The sequence below is a fragment of the Lipophrys pholis genome (genome assembly GCF_963383615.2).
Source record: "Lipophrys pholis genome assembly, chromosome: 2".
In the NCBI taxonomy this organism is placed as follows: Eukaryota; Metazoa; Chordata; class Actinopteri; order Blenniiformes; family Blenniidae; genus Lipophrys; species Lipophrys pholis.
In genome coordinates this window covers 10,169,185-10,181,792 of record NC_137636.1, presented here as the reverse complement: position 1 = coordinate 10,181,792, position 12,608 = coordinate 10,169,185, and the positions used below count along the sequence as shown (strand labels likewise).

General features: G+C 39.6%; 1 protein-coding gene across 1 annotated transcript; it reads left to right on the top strand.

The window, feature by feature from the left end:
- Positions 1-1,346: 1,346 nt before the first annotated feature.
- On the top strand, positions 1,347-9,381 carry pros1 (protein S). The gene is made up of 14 exons (XM_080492376.1): positions 1,347-1,662; positions 2,235-2,392; positions 2,708-2,732; positions 2,827-2,910; positions 3,042-3,164; positions 3,271-3,396; positions 4,782-4,910; positions 5,007-5,247; positions 6,070-6,256; positions 6,452-6,616; positions 6,752-6,920; positions 8,144-8,280; positions 8,370-8,598; positions 8,815-9,381. Exons 1-14 carry the CDS (start codon positions 1,584-1,586, stop codon positions 9,000-9,002), a joined length of 2,040 nt encoding a protein of 679 aa, XP_080348502.1. The 5' UTR covers positions 1,347-1,583; the 3' UTR covers positions 9,003-9,381.
- The last annotated feature ends 3,227 nt before the right edge of the window (positions 9,382-12,608 follow it).

Genomic DNA, 12,608 nt, shown 5'->3' with positions numbered 1-12,608 from the left:
GTGAGTCCAGGCTGTTTTGGGGATTTTTAAGGTAGAAGTCACTGCTGTGTTTTCACTTGGATTTACCTACATTGCTGTAAAAATATTAAATAAGAACACTAACCATGGCATGGAAATGAAAAAGGGCACGCTTGAACATGTACTGCCAAGTCAGATTCAGTATTTATGCTAATTGTTGTAGGTTTTGGCTCATGTATAGGTTAGACATTCCTCATACAACTCAAATTCGACAGATGTTAAGACTCAATGTAAAATAAAAAACAGAAAAAACAACAACAAACAAAAGACCACAAAAGTCAGATTGATATTGCAGATAACATTTCACCCGAATTGTGACGATTGTTACTTGGACATTATGTCTGCTAATTTTATCGAAATATATATATATTTTTTAAATACTGTAATGACAGAACTTTTAGATCTGAAATGAGTTTCATATGTGGTTAAAAGGTCTGTATTTTCAATAACCTGAAAAACCAATAATTTGTCTTTTGAAATTGGCTCATTGGCCACAGAATGGGAATGAGGATTGAATGTGTCCTGCAAGCCACTTATATAGCTGATTCTTCAGTCAGTTTAGTCAACGACATTTATCAGGGGTATCAAAAACACTTAGGGGCCACATAGAGTCCGATTTCTTCTCGAGTCAGCCGGACCAGTAAAATAGTGCCATCAAAAATTTCAAATTTCAACTAAAGTTTTCATTAGTTGTGGTGCGGAGAGGATACACGACGAAGATGTCTATAATTTTACAAAACCAAATAATTCCCATGGAACGTGACAACAACCTCAACATACAGCTCATTTTAATGATACACAGTGAAATGTTAAACCAAAATGGAATATGATTGTTTTCACAAACTTTGAGTTTAATGAATTAATAAATCAACGTTTACTTTAAAAAAAAATTTCCATTTGCTTGGTGGTTTGGCAGACCGAATTGGAGCCTCTTGCGGGCCGATTTTGGCCAACGGGCCTTATGTTTGACACTCTGGACATTTTCAAATAATAATCTAGAATAATTATAAACGTGTTTACTTTTAAAAAAAAAAGTATCACATATCCAACAAATTACTTTTTTTTTCCTACATTTATTCAAAAGCAACTCTTTTTTTTCGGTTACCTAGCAACAGATGTCATCAACGTCAAATTGAAAACGACAGCCGTTACTGGGTCACTCTTCGGCAATTTTCTAACATATCAATGGGAAACATTTTTGAAATAAATCCATTAACGTGTGTGTGTGAGAGTCCTGCGTGGAGCCAGCGGACCTCCCGGGGCGGTTTGTACTGTTTATTATCCCCCCCGCCGGGCGGGCAGCATCATCACCACCCCCGGTGCTCGCTGAGTAAACAATGGCGGCAGACTACATGAGTGTGTCAGCAGCGCTCCCTAGCTGCCTGCCTCCCCCTCTGCTCCGCTCTCTCTCCTGGCAAGGCTCCCTCTGCGCTGCGCTCCCCCTCTCTGCCTCCCTACGAAAACACTTTCGGGAAGAATAAAGTTTTTTTTTTCTTGCTCCAGCGCTCAGCCAGCTCCTGCTCAGAGCCAAGCCGTGGCCTTAAAGGAGGAAGAACGGCTCGACTATGTGGAGAAAGAAGCGGGCTCTTGGGGAACTCTCGGCTTGTCTCGTATTACTGGTGACGCTCGTCGATGCTTATCGATGTAAGTATGTTTGGGGCTTTTGCGGTTTACGTGTTGAGCAGCTGAAGCAATTCACGGGGGAAAGAAAAAGGGGGAGAAAAAAAAAGCTATTTTCCAGGCTATTTGGTGTCAGTGCCCCAGTTTGAAGCGGACATCTTTCCAACGTGGATATGACGAGTTGGAATAGTTTTCAATACTTTTTTTAAATTTCATTTTGTCACTTTGAACATTCGTGAGAAGGGGGTCATGACTCCTTTCTACACAGACAGGCAATGCTGGGACAAACTTGTTATTACGACTAATAGTGATTTCTGGGAAATAAAGGTTTCGCAATGAGCCTTTTTTTTTTTTTTTTTTTTTTTTTTAAGGCCAAATTATAGAAGAGTTGTGAGGTTGGTCCATGCAGGCAGCGGCCACATGAGCCATCTGTCATGAGGAAAGAGAGGAGTTAAATTCCTGCAGGGATCAGTCATGTTTTAGAGTGATGTGGCTGCATGTGCCTGGTTGTATTATACATTCATGGTGACCTGCACAGCAGAGGGGTTTGTTCAGTCTTAAATGCAATCAATAACTTCACCCTGTGTCTGTCCTAGTCCTGAACCAGAACACAGCCTCCCAGTTCCTCAGCAGGCACAGGAGAGCCAACTCTCTGTTTGAGGAGAGCAAGAAGGGCAACTTGGAGAGGGAGTGCATCGAGGAGCTGTGCAACAAGGAGGAAGCCAGGGAGATCTTTGAGAACCATCCGGAGACGGTGAGAGCCATGCCCCAGCTGTGTCCTAGCCTCAACCGTCAGGCCATCTTCAAATCGTGCATTTGTAAAATGCAGGAAACCAAAGTGTTAAAAGTCCAATCAAACACAAGAGATGGAATCCTTTGTGGCTAAAATAGCCAAAGTGGTAAAAACAATGTTTGACCAGAGTTGAAGCTCAATTTTAGATTGACAATTTGAATAATTTTGTGTGTTGCAACAATTCTTTTAATTGAAAAGTGAACATGCATTCTGTTCTTAGCAGGCGGATGCACTTTTTATTTTTGGTTCTTGACGGTGTGTTGTGTCTTTTCCTAGGAGTACTTCTATCCAAAGTATGTTGGTAAGTTCATGAAGCTTATTGTGTTTCTCAATATGTATTGATATCATTTTTGTTTCAGCCCGTTCATATTCTCAAAGCACACTCTTCTTTGCAGCGTGTCTGGGTTCGCACCGCGTTGGCATCAACATCCAGAACTCCGACTCCGCCATCCCATCTGATCTTCGGACCTGTGTGAATGGTGAGAGGTTGTTTTTTTGTTTTGTTTTTGTTTTTTGTTGAAGGCAGTGTTTGCGGATTCATGTGTGTGTAGCTTATTTGTAAAATGCTTTTATTCCAACATCCTCTGTATCTGTGTGTGTATAAATTCAGAGATCAGTAACCAGTGCACGCCATACCCGTGCTACAGGGAGGGCTCCGAGCGCTGCTTGGATGGCCAAGCCTCATTCACATGCGTATGTAAGCCTGGCTGGAAGGGGCAGCGCTGTGAGGATGGTGAGATCCCACGTGTCACGCTTTACATGTTTATCCCAAACTTTAAACCTTTTGAAGAGATCAAACCTGTTGCTAATGCACATTTGCTGTGTGTCTTACCGGGCAGACATCGACGAATGCAGAGATCCTGAATTTCCCGCAGGATGTAATCAAAAATGTAACAACCTACCCGGTACTTTCCACTGCTTGTGTGAAGATGGCTACTTCCTCAATGACAACATTAACTGCGTGGGTAAGACTCTATGTTTTAATTATTATTTTTTTTATTTTTTTTACAGTTACTTAGAGTGATACAATTTATTCATGAGTCATTTAGGATTGAACTCAATTTATTTTCACTTAGTGTGTGTGTGTGTGTGTATGTGTCTGTCTGTGCGTTTATTGGCTCGTGACCCATATATAAAGACACTCAGCTGTTTCTCAGTCCCTATGGAAGAAGCACATTTCCTACGGAGTTTTGTAAAGCAGCTGAACAAACACACTAGATATTATTCTTTCTTCTAACTCCCTTTTTATTTATTCATATGGATAATGGAACCCTAAGAACCTCAAAACAAAAGCTCTGTTCCGCAGCTGCTGCCCTCAGGGCCCACACCATTTGTTATTTGTAAAGCTGACCTGAGATGACCCCTTATATAACCATCTGTAGAAAGCTTTTAACATTTAAAGGTCCTTTATGGTCCATCCGTTTTGATGTAAACATACAAACAGTTATATATCCCAGAGTTGTTTGACTCTTTCATTACTATCAGATGGTCGTTGTCTCACCTCAGAATATCGTCCTGTTTAATTTACTGTGAGCGGTTGGTTCATTCACTGTTTATTTTTGAGTGGGTCCAATACTTGCTGAGTACAAAGTCTTCACCAACATGGATTGAATCAGCTTGATCTATCTGCGTCCTTCTTTTCTAATGGGGTTTGTAGATTCAGAGGTTGGAACTGAAGGTTGTAGAGAAGCCTGGAAAAGATAAGCCCCATTCATGGATTTCTCATGTTTCAGTTGGTAAATGTTGACATTTATGCAACGTTGAGGAGGCGCTGGACAAACAAAACGTGTCACCATTAAGCAAGTTGTAGATTTGGGTGTAGTTTTTGAGACGATATGATGAATTTTAATTGTTTGGAGTTTACTAATAGTGTCCCAATTAATGATCTTGTTTACCAGTAAAGAACTCAAGGTGGCTTTTGATCATTTTTATTTACAATTAGCCTGTTGATTATTATAAATTTAAGTGAAATTATTAATTTTGGGACAAATCCGTGTCAAAAACTGTTGCAAAAACAATTAAAAAAATTCATAATTTCCTTGATTTTATCAGGAAAATATGTTTAAATAATGGATTTAAATGGACAAACGTCTTTTCCTTTGTAGCTCTGTAAATGTTAGATATCGACTTTTATGAAAACCGCTAAGCTCAGCAGCTCATAGTTGCTGAGTCTCCTGACATGCAGTGGGCGCTGTGCTAATGCACACTTCCTGCAGTCACAAAGAAAACCAGAGCTTCAGTCATCTTTTATGCATGTATCAAGGGTACACTTCTGTTCATATAATTAGGGCTTAGTTTATGTTTGTAATATCCATAATAATATACAAATCTCTGACTTGATACTTTCCAGATATTAACGAATGCCTGCTATACCCCAGCATCTGTGAAGAACCAGCCAAGTGTGTCAACACGCCCGGCATGTATGAATGCCAATGTCCTCTGGGATTTAAATATAATTTTACTTCCAGGACCTGCAATGGTGAGATTTCTTCGATGTTTCTGCCCTCAATTATACTGCTAAAACAACATTTAGATGTTATAATCCTCCTATTTTTTTTTTTGCTTGTTGTTCCAGATGTGGACGAGTGTGAGTCCAGCGTGTGTGACGACATTTGTCTAAACACGGTTGGGAGTTACACGTGCCACTGTGATGGTCGTCGGGGATTTCGTCTGGCAGCAAATGAGCGAAACTGCGAGAAGATCCCCGTTTGCGTAGACCTCCATGACTTCAAACACCCTGAGATGCTTTACCTGGGGGAGCAGTTTGCAGGACTTCCTGTCATATATCTGCGCTTCCGGCTGCCAGAGAACACCAAGTGAGTGTTTATCGCACATGTACACATTTATAAATGTAATGTTGCTTCACAAACTTCTGTAATGTGTGAACTGACACCTGAGCATCTACTTTGAACTAAATCCCCTGAGAGGTTTCCAAAACAGACATGGGACAAAATAGTTTATGACACAAGTTTCTACATCCTCTATCAGCTTTTAAAAGAGTATTAAACTTTTGTGAGAATCCTAAGTTTTACTCCATTTCATCAACTATATCTTACTTGTTTCTTTCATTTCATTGATTAAGATCAAGATGTATCGTAAATTGGTGTATGTTACCAGAAAACGAGGAACATTCTCTCATTCCAAGAGTGCATAAAAGTTAAAGGATTTATCTCAGTAGTTTAAAACACAATTTTGTAGAATGCTAAAACTGTATGGTTTTCTCTTTATTCTGAGGCAAGTTTGAGACTCGTTAGGAATAATCTTCAGAAATGCATCAGTTGAAGATAGGAACAATAAATATCAATTTCTTTACCATTCCATTAACAATGCATTTCCCTTTGAATAACCCTAACACTTCTATTAATCAGACAAGAATTGTTCACATCTCAATAAAAATGTACCCCAGAATTTATAGGTCAGATCTAGAAATGCTTTTTTTTTCCTACTGTGACATAAAACAAGTGTGAAAAAAATCTGAGTTTTTGGTTTTCTACTGTTAAGAGCAGTACATGAAAGAAATGTCAAGATTATGAAGTTGTTTTCCTTTTGTGCCGAGTATAGGAAATAAAGAGACGAAGGTCTTTATATGGGGGGGGGGTAAGGTCACAATCTAACGACTTATATCTGCTTCCTTGTAGGTTTGCAGCTGAGTTCGACTTCCGGACATTTGACCCGGAGGGAGTTGTTCTGTACGCAGAGTCCTCGCAGGACTCATGGTTCATGTTGGGGCTGAGAGGCGGCCGCATTGAGGTCCAGTTCAAAAACCAGCACACATTCAAGGTGACCAGTGGAGGAAAAGCCATCAATGATGGGCAGTGGCACGTGGTAAGAAAGTGCTTTAATCCAATCATTCCCTGCTTGAAATTATCCACTTTGTCCAGCATGGTGGCTGCTTTAGTGCTAATCGATAACGAGATTGATATGAATTGCATTAGTTCGCCATAAATGGGTCAAGTACAGTGGTATTATAAAACAAGCTTTTCCTGAGAAAATGCTGTGAAGCTGTTGTGTATCTTGCAGATCTCTGTGGACGAGTTGGAGAGCAGCATCAGCGTGAAAATCAGCAAGGAGGCTGTGATGAGCATCAACAGCCCCGAGAGTCTCTTCACTTCCATTAATGGCAAACTGGAGACCAAAGTCTATATCGCTGGTCTTCCTAACCGTACTGACAACGTCATTAAACCTGTAAGTTAGTCATCCAGAGGTTTTCACAAACACCCGATGAAACATGCAGACGTGCCAAATCGATGTGTAGGACTGTATTACACCGTGGTAGCGACCACAGATCCATGTTGCTGCTGCTCTCCTTCCATCTGTCAGATCAACCCTCGACTCGACGGTTGCATCCGCGGCTGGAATTTGATGAACCAGGGGACATCTGGAGTGAAGGAGGTCATCCATGAGAAGAAGAGCAAGCACTGCTTTGTGTACGTGGAGCGAGGATCTTTCTTCTCCGGGGAGGGCCTGGCCCAATTCAACATAGACTACAGTGAGTAAGTTAAGTCATACTTTATTGATCCCTGTGGGAAGAATTTGGCGCCTGCGTTAGATCCATCCTTAATGCTTAAAGGAATGAGTGTAATGCAGGTCGCAGGATGCTCTGTTTCCTTAAAAGCTGAGATGAGTGTTAACAGATGGAGGAAACATAGGAACAGGGAGCATAAGTCCAAACTATCATGGTTAGGTTTGGTACAAATACATGCTTTATGTAGTAATTTGAAACAGGACATACATTCTGTAAAATGATCCCCTTATTTCACACGTTTGAAAAGTTCCTTTAAGATATAGCTTGAAATGTTGATATGAATCACCGCGTCATTTCTCCACATTTGCCAGCTTCACGTTCATACCACACTCCTCCCAAAGATGTTCTCCTGAAATTAGTTGTATTTACGAATGATCATGGAGCGGAGTTGTCATGAGAATCGATACTTTGGTATCAAGATTGCACCGGTGGACAAAGATCATACTGACATGTCTTTTTTATTTTGGCATCTTGAGCGTGTAATGTATGATTCAGCTGATTGGAATGAAGGGGCACAAATTATTTCCTCATTCCTCACTATTGAAATAATTTCAGGAATGAGCAGGTGCACAGTTGTTTGTAACAGAGTATGCATATTTTAGGTATAAGGATGATCTTGAAAGGTGATTTTGAGAGTATGTAAGGCTTTTTGTAGGATTTCGAGTCTTGACTGAGTCACTACTATGTGACATGCCTCCATGCAGACACAAAATTCAAAGGCAGGATACTACTTTGTAAGAATAAACACTTTTAAACAGTTAAGTTTCCCTGATCAAAAAGTAAGAAGGTTATAACATTCCCCTTAAAGAAGTAAGAACGTTTTAACATTGCAAGCGTCAAAATGAGAGTTTATTGTGATGATTGGCAGTTGCAGGTAATATTAGAAATGTGTTTGTTTGACCATTAACCGGCTGAAACAGCAAGGTTTCTCCTTTAGGTGGAGACAGAAAACAGAGCTAAAACAAAATATGTATTCACTGCCGCTTGTATAAATGCAGAGGACAGTATAATCTTTTAATTTGTCCTGTTCTTTACAAATAGCAATGATGGCAATGAATATTTTCACTGATGCTCTTTTCTATAGTTTCTGTCTTGAAATCAGGTGGAAAACCTTGGAGATGCCCTTTGTGAATGTGAGCCTTTTTTTTTAACATGAGATGAAACAATGTGTGTGTGCATGTAATCAGGTGATTCGGGGAGCTGGAAGGTGGATGTGAAGATGAGTATACGGCCATCCAGCAGCACGGGGGTCCTCTTTGCTCTTGTACAAAACGACACCGTCCCACTGTCAGTTTCTGTCATAACAACGGGAGAAGAAGAAGCTGTGAGTGCATTCACGTTTGTGCTGGAAATGGGCTTGATGATGATATTACGCCTTTAAACCTCACAATGTATCTACCCTTCATTGTCCAGAATTTGCAAGTGTTCCTGGATGGTGTGTCTGTGGTGACACTGGATTCCCTGATGCTGTGTTACCCCGACCGGATGACGGTGCATCTGAGCGTGACGCCCAAAGAAATCCAGATCACGGGCAACATTTCCACTGTTATATACGTGACGTCTGACACTCTGCGGCAGGCCCTGGCTCGCCTCAATACCACCATGGAGAATCCCATCAGCACATATATTGGTGGAATACCTGGTTAGTCAATTCTGAAAGTACTGAGAAAAATCTTATTTGTCAATATACTAGGGGCTACAGACTGGAGACGAGGAGCATAGTTTTGCCACTGCTTTTTGTTTTCTGTATAATGGCCAAGACAGTTTTTCCACGGTGAAGCAATTCAAAATGGCTTTCCTCGTCCTTCTTGGTTTACAAAATGTGTTATTTTTGTCATTCTCTCTCTCACTTTTTCAGACAGCGTGCAGTTACCTGCCCACCCTGTGACCGCCTTTTACCACGGCTGCATGGACATCACCGTCAACGACCAGCAGCTCGACTTTGACGAGGCTCTGAGCAAACACAACAGCATCAAATCGCATTCCTGTCCTCCCGTCTCTGCCCCCGAGAGTCACCCTGATCTGTCACACATGCACAGAAAGTGACTTTAATTAACAACCGTGAGATATCAAAGAGCCCTCAAATTAAGCCACATCCCACCGGGGGCCACCCATTGAGCTATTTTGGAAAACGAAATTAAAGAATAAGAGGTGACAAGAAGAGAGGGCCCACAGGTAAATGCCTCATTTGAAATTTTGTCTAAAACTTTTCTTCCATACAGTATTATTGTGTCTGCAAGAGGAGCATGTGTTTGAGGGTTGTTTTTTTCTTTTTGTATTGTTTTTTTTTTTTTTTTTTTTTAATTCTTTCTTGTTCTTTGTGAGTCAAAACGAAAGCTGGCTTGCCTCTTGAGCGAGCCGGAAGCTGGATGACATAGTTTTAATAGCAATATCATTTGCAAATAACTTAAGTGTTTTCCAAGAATCGTTGAAAAAGAGCTGAGCTCTTTAGCACACGTGTAGCAATGTGTTGAGCAACAGATGGTTCTGTTTGTATCACCGAAAAGAAACAAAAACAAATGGTTACTGTTGACCAGGCTGTAAGACCACCTGCACCCTCATCCCCTGCTGAATAATCATGGCACTATCTTCAATTTCTAGCTGAAAGTGTGGTTTTGACAGGAAAAACCCGCAGCGGACGAAGCAGAACTTTCCGGCATTGTTGTCTGAATCATCATTCTGACTGGAACTCTGCTTTTCTAACACATTGCATTGGTTTATTCCCTTTTAAAAACATGGTTTATCGCCTCATACCACACCATACGTGTTATCTTCAACCCTCCTAATCTACAGCCCCTGTTGTTCTCGTGTTCAGAGTTCACTATGTATATAAAACAGGCTGTCTTTAATATATAACTTAAGTGTAGTTGTTCAGTGTTTGTTCAATTTGTTTTAATAAAAATGTATCAAAGCAACTTTTATTTTGATATAAGTGAATTGCAACATTGCATTATTCTGCTCTGCAGGATAACTAACACGCACATGAAGACGTCTCAGAACATAACAAGATATTCCACAATAGCACAATGATCAAGATTTATTAACGACACAGTGAAGATCATCAAGTCATTACTTGTTTAGTAACAAGTTGTCGTCAAACCTTGGTTGTATAACCATTTATAGCAACACTCTCAATACAGCCGTCATTCACAAAGTCTTGTTTGACCTCCGAATGTCAAATGACGATTTCTTCAAGGACTAACAAAGCTTTTAACTTATTTCACATTAAACTAAACTACTAATTCTATTGTCAGGCTCATTCAGTGAGAGTGTGTGCGATCACCTCGTGACAGAAAAGAGAACAAACATCTCAGTGAATTCTAAGATAATTTCACATCTCTTGTTGTGACGGTAGACTAAAAACTTCACAATGTCCCTCATGCATGCTATTTTAATATTTGACCTTGCTTATCCACTGTGTGGCTGACAGACAGTCAAAGCGAAAATGAGACCGAAGAGAATGGAACTGACCTGTGGAGAAGTGAAAGATCATCTAAATGTGGAGTTCGGTTGTTAATGTTTCATGAGAAATGAAAATGAAAGGAAAACTGCTTGGAAAGCAAGTACAGCGAGAACGTAAGCTGCAGTGACATGTTTATAAACTGTTTGATGGCACCACTGAAAGTAAGCACACGCTTCGACGTGAAGTTGTAATACGTCAATAAGAATCCTCCAGGGAACGTTTATACTTTAGAAATATAAACATGAGCAAGTTGTTCTGCACACATGGAAATACAAACTGACTGTTTATACACAGTGTATAGGATGGACTTGTGATGTGAAGACTGGGTGGAAGGCTAAGTTAGATACCACTGAGACCAAAATCCTGCACCAAGCAGGCAAAAGATCTGAGCTTTCATAAGGTATTAGGAGTTTTATAACTACATGACAAAATGAGTCCCTGTGAAATGTTCACAGCATAATCTGTAAAGTCACTACAAAGTGTTAGTGAAAGTACGAATGTTTTCCTTTTATACATCGACTGCTTCAGCACTTGAAGATGTTTGGATTTCACATACAAAATGTGACTTAAAAATTGCACTATTGCAGACCCCCAAAAAGAAGAATTTAAATGCTATTCCCAGAAATGACTGTGATTTAAACTGATATAGGAACAATATGTACCCCATTTTTACTGGAGCGGCTTGGAAATACATTTAGTTTGAACATTAACCAGGACGTGATCTTATTCTGTGATGCCTACATTTGTTGCTGTTGCTTTTGTCCCTCACAGGCAGGTACAAAATATATGAAACTAAAGAGTTGGGATTAACAGTCAGGTATGTGTTTTGGGAATTTGTACATTTATGACAATGACTTCTATTCAAAACATAAACAATGGTGTGTGTGTTTTTTTTTTTTCTTTTGCTTCTTAGAGGACCTCATTCAATCGTCATGTTTTTAACAAAATCTTTGAATGAAAAGACACAGATATAGAAAACACACACCCACACAATTACACCTTCGGACAATTTTTCAGCACCCAGAGAAAAGAAAAAAAACCTGCATGCAAAGGGAGAACACTAGGCAAAAAGGCTGCCAAGCCCAATCTGGACTCGAACTTGGAACACTGCACTTTGATGGTTTTATCACTTTATTTACAAATAACTCACAACATTGTTGAACAGTCGGACTCAGCACTGCACCACTGAATAACCTTCACACAAAAACATCAGCGTCAAATATTTGATGTTTACATAGTTGAGCTCAAAATTAAGAAAACTGTTTGATTTTAGGTCTTAAAATAATTCTTCAGCACCCCACAAAAACTTTTAATCTCCAAATATTTCTTTAGGAGTTACAGTAAAGTTGTATTTGTTCCTGATTCAGTTATAGTATTAACTGTATATTCATGGCAATCATAGAATATATGACTGAATAGATAAAACAGTTCAGAGAGGTGCCGCCTCTTGTGTGATGAGCTCTTTGCCCTCCTTATAGTCATTTCACCCACTTGATGCATTCAACTTGAAAATATCATAAATTAAAAGTACCTGAGCAAAGCATCTTATACATTAAACCAGTGTATATTTCCAAACAGATGTCCAATGCTGTTTGTAATTCATATTTAAGGAACATGTTTTGTAATAAATGCATTATATAGTCGAATGATGGTGCTATCTGGCATGTAGCCAATTTTGTTTTTTACATAAATCGAATAAGAAATGCATTGAATTTAGTCACTATTCACATTTATTCAATTTTTTTTAACCATGTGTAAACTGAAGATGAGGGTGATTTATACTTTAAAGAATGGAAATATCTTCTGGCAAGACTGAGGTGTGGCATGAACGCTTGGGTGTCCAAACTTTTTTTTTTTCTATTGAGGACCAGATTTGATCATGCAAGTGCCCGAGGACCACCTATCAATATTATATTAATACAATATTAATCTTACATATTAAATCCCCTCAAATTATTTATTTTTGTCAGGATTTCTTCTTTTCTCTGACTCCCACATTTGTCCTGGTTAACCTGTACAAGTATTTCAACCTCAGAACTGCATCCAATATAGCAAAATAACTTAGTGCACTTGTGCAACACCCAAATCAGAGTTAAAGGTATTTTTTTCTAGTGTGCGTGCTCTCTCTCTCTCTCTCTCTCTCTCTCTCTCTCTCTCTCTCTCTCTCTCTCTCTCTCTCTCTCTCTCTC

Bases quoted from the DNA above. Each gene is read 5' to 3' on its own strand.
- pros1 (XM_080492376.1), top strand. From the start codon at position 1,584: ATGTGGAGAAAGAAGCGGGCTCTTGGGGAACTCTCGGCTTGTCTCGTA. The intron at 3,165-3,270 runs GTGAGATCCCAC...CTTACCGGGCAG, and splicing joins GGGGCAGCGCTGTGAGGATG to ACATCGACGAATGCAGAGAT. The intron at 6,257-6,451 runs GTAAGAAAGTGC...TGTATCTTGCAG, and splicing joins ATGATGGGCAGTGGCACGTG to ATCTCTGTGGACGAGTTGGA.